Source organism: Globicephala melas, chromosome 12 (genome assembly GCF_963455315.2).
Source record: "Globicephala melas chromosome 12, mGloMel1.2, whole genome shotgun sequence".
NCBI classification, from domain to species: domain Eukaryota; kingdom Metazoa; phylum Chordata; class Mammalia; order Artiodactyla; family Delphinidae; genus Globicephala; species Globicephala melas.
This window is the reverse complement of record NC_083325.1, coordinates 68,884,681-68,892,340: the sequence shown is the minus strand read 5'-3', so window position 1 is coordinate 68,892,340 and position 7,660 is coordinate 68,884,681. Positions and strand designations below refer to the sequence as shown.

Below are 7,660 nucleotides of genomic sequence, written 5' to 3'. Positions count from 1 at the left end.
GTAAGTAGAAAAACCTAGAATTGCAGTCTCTGGAGTGCACCCAGCTGCGTTCCTGAGCTCGTTAAGTTTTCACTAAGTTAGGAGATTGTCTCAGTCAGCGATTACAAAAGTGGAGAAATCTGGCCCCTCATCTCCAGACCTCTGTACACATTGCCATATTTCTGAAAGTGACTTTAACAATCAACTGTAAAAGAATTCTTTTGCTTGATCCATCAGGGACCAGAGGAAGACCGAGAGGCAGAATCTGAGTTGACAGTAACGCAATTGAAGGAATTGCGCAAGCAGCAACAAATGATGTTGGAAAAGAAGATGCTGGGAGAAGACTCAGATGAAGAAGAGGAAACGGATACAGCTGAAAGAAAGAGAAATACTAGTAGTCAAGATGATGAAATGGGCTGCACCTGGGGAATGGGTAAGGAATCAAAATTGCTGCCAGAGGTTAATATTTTAAATTCATTTCTACTAGTACGCTTAAATGTTTTTTGGTGTTTTTTTGTTTGGGGTTTTTTGTTTTTCTTTTTATCATACAGCTTTCATGACTCTTTGAGATTGATAGGACAAATACAGTTTGCACATTAGGTTACTCAAACTCAGATTTATTAACTTTTCTGATGCTAAAAAATTGAATTATGGGTACTATTGATTTCTTTTAATGTGTTTTACAGTGCACTCCTTTGTTCAAAAGTTCCTCAGTGTATAGTTTATTATTTTTAACCATTAAAATTTATTTAAGTACTGATTATTGCTAAAGGGGGTGAAACTACATTCAGTCAAATAAAACAGAATGTTATTCAGTATAGGAGTTCTTTTGAATTTTTCATACTTTGGGTAAATACCCTGAAATGTGAAAATATCTAATCAGAGGAATAAATTGAATTTTCCATAACACCAGACATTTTAGAGGACGGGTATTCAGGAGCTAGGATTTTGAAAAGCTAGAAGATGGCCTTACTATGTTGTTGGGAAGACAGATAAATCTTATGAAATTACTTGTGGTAAGTGCCAAACAAAAGCTAGAAACCATTAGTATGCTAGGGTAAGGGTTCAGAGAAGGGAGCAGTCACTGAGGACCTAGACCTGCACTATCCAATATGGTGGTCATCAGCCACATTGGGAACTTACAGTGTGGCTAGTCCAAATTGACATGTGCTGTAAATGTAAAATACACACTGGGTTTCAAAGACTTAGTGTGAAAAAAGAATGTAAAATATTCATAATATTTTATGTATATTCCTTGATAATAATTTCACCTGTTTCTCTTTTTTGGTGTGGCTACTAGAAAATGTAAATTGCATATATGGCTTTCATTATATTTCTGTTGGCTAGCATTAACAGATCTTTGGGACAGTTTATAAGTTTATAAACAGAAGGGTTTTGAGCTGGGACTTGAAGGAAAGGAAAAGAAGCCCTTAAGAAGCTGAGCATTGGGGTGGTATTTGGGGCAGGGATTGATGATTGTAATGGAGTACTAAGTAGACCAGTCTGTTGGTGGATATGATAAGTATTGGGAAATTATACTGAAGACAAAGTATTAGACCTGGGTGTGAGAGAGTGAGAATGCTGGGCTGAGGAACTTCATTTTTTTTTTTTTTTTTTTACATAGAGAATGTGGTAGGTAATTTTGCTTTTAAAATATCAATACATATAGTGATGGAGAACAAAAATAAGGTGCCATGAAAACAAGTTTTAACTTGTCACACAATTTAGAAAACCTGAAGATGTTCATACTGATGGTCTTGTGGTTGTCCTCCTCCCCCCCACCCCCACCTTTCTTTTCATCACTGATAACTGTATCTTCATTCAGCCTGAAGGGATAATGGGTGTCATTCAGATAGTCTCTTATGTCTGATTGTCTTTTCTTTCCCGTATCCTGTAGGAGAAGATGCTGTAGAGGATGAGGCTGAAGAGAACCCCATTGTCTTAGAGTTTCAGCAGGAAAGAGAGGCCTTTTATATAAAGGATCCAAAAAAGGCTCTCCAAGGTTTTTTTGACCGAGAAGGTATGTAAACAGATTCTGACACTGCCAGTATAATGTATCCACAACAGGGTGGTTTTCCAGATCTTCAGGTACTTAGAAATGCTGTAATTTATCTGCTCTCCTCCTTGTTTAGTTCTTGCCTGTGTGGTCAGTTGCTTCAGGTTTATTTTGAAAATAGTAAGAATTTTGTTATTTTTTCACATCTTGGAAAAAAGGAAGTACTTTTGCCTGACTTCATCCCCTTCTTCTCAGAAGATCCAGGACTGGGGTGGTGGGGAGATTGACCCAACTTCTTGTCATTTTTTTGTTTCTAATTCACCTGATCTTTTGTAATTCTTAACATAGATTTTCACTTTGTATGATTTAAAGAATGTTTCCACAGAGAATAGTTTCAGTGGAAATGCTTTGAGAGAACATCTATGTGTATGTGTGCACGTGTGTATGAGTGTAAATATATATATAAACTGCTTGCATTCTGCACTTAATATTTATGCTTCTAAAAACTAGGCAACCATGATAAATTAACACTAAGTCTACAACTTATAAGTGTGAAAGCTCCTATTTAGGGGACAAACCTGTGTATGGAGAGTTGTTTTGATTTGAGTTTGGGCTTTTCTCTGCCTCAAGCTCATTCTAATTTTATTATCAGATAATAATTTCTAGGAATTGGAAGTGAAATGCTTTGACATTTAGTATTCAATGTGGTATGAGAACTTTATATTCTTACTTAACCTTTGCTGTCTTTTCCCTTTGTATCAACTAGTAACTTTCAGATGCTATTAAAATTGTTTTGTCTTTCTTCCTTCCACAGGAGAAGAATTAGAATATGAATTTGATGAACAGGGTCATAGCACTTGGCTTTGCAGGGTGAGGTATGTTCTCTTCTCATTAACGTCCATTTATGGAAAGTGGTCAATTTCAGGTTTAATTTATGGTTACAGACAACAACCCAAAGATCAACTTTAATCTTAATTTTAGCCTATTCCTGAATTTGGACCTTGATAGTTTAGTAACACATTGGGGTTAGGGTGGGATGAGTAAAAGGTGGAAGGAAAAGATTTGAAGTCCAACCTTGGCAAGATAGAACAAAATGAACTGAGAGATTAAAAAGCCATCTCAGGGCTCCCCTGGTGGCGCAGTGGTTGAGAGTCCGCCTGCCGATGCAGGGGTTCGTGCCCCGGTCTGGGAAGATTCCACATGCCACGGAGCGGCTGGGCCTGTGAGCCATGGCCGCTGAGCCTGTGCGTCCGGAGCCTGTGTTGCGCAACGGGGGAGGCCACGGCAGTGAGAGGCCCGCGTACCGCAAAAAAAAAAAAAAAAAAGCCATCTCAAAAAATATGACTATTACCATAAGATATTAATTTTTTTCATGAGAATTGGAGCTTAGTGCCATGCTATAATTCCCCCCAAACCAATGCAGATTACCTGTGGATGATTCAACTGGAAAACAGCTAGTGGCTGAGGCTATTCACTCAGGAAAGAAAAAAGAGGCAATGATCCAGTGCTCACTGGAAGCTTGTCGAATCCTTGATACTTTGGGATTGCTGCGTCAGGAGGCAGGTGAGTACGTGGGAACACTTTTCTTTAAAAAAAAAAAAAAAAAAAAGGAAAGAAGGAAGGGAAATTTAATACATAAGGTTACAAAACCTCTTTTTAGGGGGAAAATGTAAATCGTACAGAATTCTATGAAGTGAAAAGAAAAAATTCCCTATCTCCATACCCCAAAGTAACCATTGTTTACTTGTATTCTCCCAGACATTTTCTATAGATGTGTGTTCAGAAGTAGATCCTTTAACAAAAAAAACCACGCATACACAAATGCATTTATGTTACTTATAGTATTCTTTGGTGACATTTTAACATAAGAATGTATCATGGACATTACCCATGTCATTGCATTAAATTTACCTTATTTTTTAAAAATCTGTCTGGGTATATAATTATTTTTTATTCTAAAATTAATTTTATTGCAAATTAACTTACATATAATTTAAAACTACCAAAGGCTTATAACTAAATATACCTGTTCTTTGTCCTGCCCCTCCCCAATCTTCATCCCTAGAAGGCTTTTAACTCTTTCAATTATTTTTTCTGGCCTTTAAAAATATCCATATTTCTAATCCAGTATCTTATAATAACGTGTAATGGAATATAACCTGCAAAAAATCAAGACAAAACAAAAATGGAATCACTGTGCTGTACACCTGAAACTAATGCAGTATTATAAATCAACTATACTTCAATAAAAAAAGAATAAATGTTAAAAAAATTCATATTTCTAAAAAACATGAATATGCTATTATATTTTGATTCATTTAAACATTATCTATTGACTTAAATTAGTATTTGATATTTACAGGGTTACATTTATGCAAATATTAGTCACAACTGAGCAGTTTTATTTTTTTGTTGTTTTTCTAAATTAATAATTGTGTATGTGTTTCATGTGTTTGATTTTTTTGGTACCTCGTACTCATTCTTCCCACACCTTTCAGTAGCCTTTCAGTTGTCTTTCTATATGGTCAATCACATTAAGAAATTTATCAGTTCTGACTGTTTTGGAGACATTTCTCCTGAAGAAGACTCTTCTCATTCTTTTAAGGATGACCACTCTCTAGGCCTGCTGCAGAACAGTCATTTGGGACTTCATTTGCTGTCTTCCTTGAGATTTCCTTTCTCATTCTCCAGGGATGGATTTTCTGTTTTGTGATTCTCAGATTCTCATGTTTCTTGGTTTATTCCCTTGTTTTAGTGGAGCACATCTTTCTGTAGTTTTGGCAGGATAGAAAGCTGGTACAACAATAGGGGGCACAGATATAATCTTCAATGGAGTTCACATCTTCCATTTTTCCTGATCTATTGTTGTTTTGGTGGACATCCTCTAGTGGATTCCTAAGAAAGGATATATAGCAAGTCAACTTTATTAAAACCTCCACTCTGAAAATATAATTGTTCTAGCTTCACTTTTGGTTAATAATTTGGCTGGGAATAGAATTCTGAATTGGAAGTAATTTTCCTTCACAACTTTGAGGGCATTGCTCTTACCTGACATCCAGTGTTGCTATCAAAGTCCTAAACTATTCAGATTCCTGATCTCTAGTATGTCATCTTTTTTTCCCCCCTCTCACTAGAAGTTTGTAAGTTTCCCTTTGTTCTCAAGGCTCTGAAACTTAACTATGATGTACCTTTCTGTGGGTATATTTTCATCCATTTCCCTTGGGTACTTGTTGGGTCCATTTGATCTGGAAATCAGTTTAGGAACATTTCTGGAATTGTGCCATTCCATCATTTCATCCCTCTGTTTTCTCTGTTCTCTGGAATTTTGTTATTTTAGATATTGAATCTCTTGGACCAATCATCTAAGTTTCTTATCTTTTTTTCCCTTCTCTTTTCTATTTGTATTTTTTGTTCTTTCTGGGATATTTCTACAACTTTATCTTTCTATCTTCATTTTGCTATCAAGATTTTAATTTCCAAAGCTCATTTTTGTTCTTTGAATATTCATTTTTAAAACATAATATCCTGTTGTTGTTCGTGGATTATTAATGTCTCATCTCTCTGCTAATCAGTTTTCTCCAGGTTGTTTTTTTCTTTTTGTTTATTTGGTATCTGTTGTGCATGGTAGAGGTTTTTCTCAGATGTCATGTATTTCTTGGTTGTAGATACTTATATAGGGACAAAAAGTGTGGTTGGCAGCTTGGAATATATAGGTGGGGCTTGTTAAGTCTGAGGAACACTATACGATGATGTGGGTGGGCCTTTTGCTGGGGAACTCTCCATGTAAGTATCCTTAGATTTTCCTTCTTCTGCTGGCAAGATTCCCTAGAGAGTACTCTTCCAGTCTCCTGCATGAAGGGAGAGGACTGGCTGCCAGCATTCCTAGTGCTGCATGGTGGAGATGGCTGAGCGTGTTCTCAACGTTCAGCTCTTTTCAGGAGAGTACGTACCCATGTCCTCAATTGTACTAGTCAACCCATAGTTCAAAGACTTTCTGTCTTAAACTCTGTGTTTTTCCTGGGGGTGGGAAGGAGGTGAGTGCCAGGGAGAAGGATCTGTTTCTCAATCAGCTTTTACTCAGTCCTCTTTATTTTAGCACTACTATCCAGCCCCAGTTCCAGATCCTTTTGAGGATTCTGTAGTATAATCAGTTTGGTTCTCAGCTTTCCCCATTGTTGGTTTAGGATCCATTTTTTATTTCTGCTAAGTTAGTTTCCACTTACCTGTCTGCTTTTTAATTTCCAAAAATTTGGTGTCACTGTCCCCACTACTATTCTCCCTGTCTTTGTAGATTAGTGTCTTTAAAAAAAAGATCTCTTTGCTGCAGTTTTAGTGGAGTATGGGACGAGAACAAAATTAGATATGTGTGTTCAGTGTACCATCTTAACCTGAAATTATCAGGTTTATATTAATAAGGACTGTTTTGGTTGCAAATAATAGAAACCTGATTCAAACTAGCTTAGGGGGAAAGGCTATTGGCCGCAGAAGCTGGGAAGAGTACCTCACAGGACTGAAGGAAGAACTGCGTGAACCAGGACCTCAAGTTCTGGAAGCAGAACTTAGTGCTACAGAACCGGAACTCAGTATCACCAGGACACATACAACTTATACATGTGTATCTGTGAGTGAGTCTGTCTCATGAATGCATGGTTTTATTTTGCAGACAGATTCTTAACCCACACGGAAAAGAGGGATGCTTACAGCCCTGGATTTATATCTTCTCTCTTTAATAACCTCATTGGAAAGAGAGCCTCTTTTTCCCTGTATCTAAGTGTAACTATGAGGGAAAGATTCTTATTGATCTGGCTCTGGTCACATGACTACCCCTAATCCAGATGGAATGGGGGAGGAATTTTCTAGAGGAAAGGGGGTACTTTTAACAGAACAAGGGGAGTAAGATGACATAGGGTAGACAAAAAAAGTAATAGCTACCATAGTCCCCTGTAGGTGGGCTTTCTAGATTTTCATGGTTACAATGTTTCATTGATATGTATAGGATAAATTCCTTTAAGTAGAATTGCTAGATTAATTGCATCTTTAATGTTGACAGCTGTTGTAAGATTGACCATCAGAAAGATGGTGTCAATATGCATTCCAGCCAACTGTTTGAGAGTCCATTTCCCCATATCCTTACCAAATGAGGCATTATTAATCTTTTTATGTTTTTTCTAGTCTAATAGGTAAGAAGTGGTATCTCATTATTTTAGTTTGTGTTTTTTAATTATTAAAAAAAAGTTTAACATCTTTTCAAATGTTTGTTGGGCGTTTGTATTTCATTTTTTGTGAACTGTTTTTATTATTTTTAAAATTTTCTTTTGGATTATTGGTCCTTTCCTCATTTATCTTTTTTCTTTTTTGCTAATTGGTTTTTGAGAGCTTTTGCTCATTAAATAAATTAGCCCTTTGTTTTAACTTTTTTTTTTATTGTGGTAAAATATACATAACATAAAATTTACCATTCTAAGCATTTAAAAAAAATTTTTCTTCTTAAATTTATTTTTTGGCCGCACCACGCGGCGTGTAGGGTCTAAGTTCCCTAACCAGGGAGCGAACCCATGCCACCTGCAGTGGCAGCATGGAGTTTTAACCACTGGACCACCAGGGAAGTTCCTAAGCATTCTTAAGTATATAGTTCAGTGGCATTAAATATATTCATGTTGTGCAACCATCACTACTGTCCATCTC

At 36.5% G+C, this 7,660-nt stretch overlaps 1 protein-coding gene across 1 annotated transcript in view; it reads left to right on the top strand.

Annotated features, from left to right (window-relative positions):
• Positions 1-7,660, top strand: part of SLC4A1AP (solute carrier family 4 member 1 adaptor protein) — a 30,324-nt gene that overhangs the window by 1,060 nt on the left and 21,604 nt on the right. Inside the window, exons 2-5 of the mRNA XM_030858088.3 lie at positions 217-412; positions 1,877-1,999; positions 2,790-2,850; positions 3,399-3,538. Of these exons, the coding sequence (XP_030713948.1) occupies positions 217-412; positions 1,877-1,999; positions 2,790-2,850; positions 3,399-3,538 (520 nt within the window). The remainder of the gene's footprint in view (positions 1-216; positions 413-1,876; positions 2,000-2,789; positions 2,851-3,398; positions 3,539-7,660) is intronic.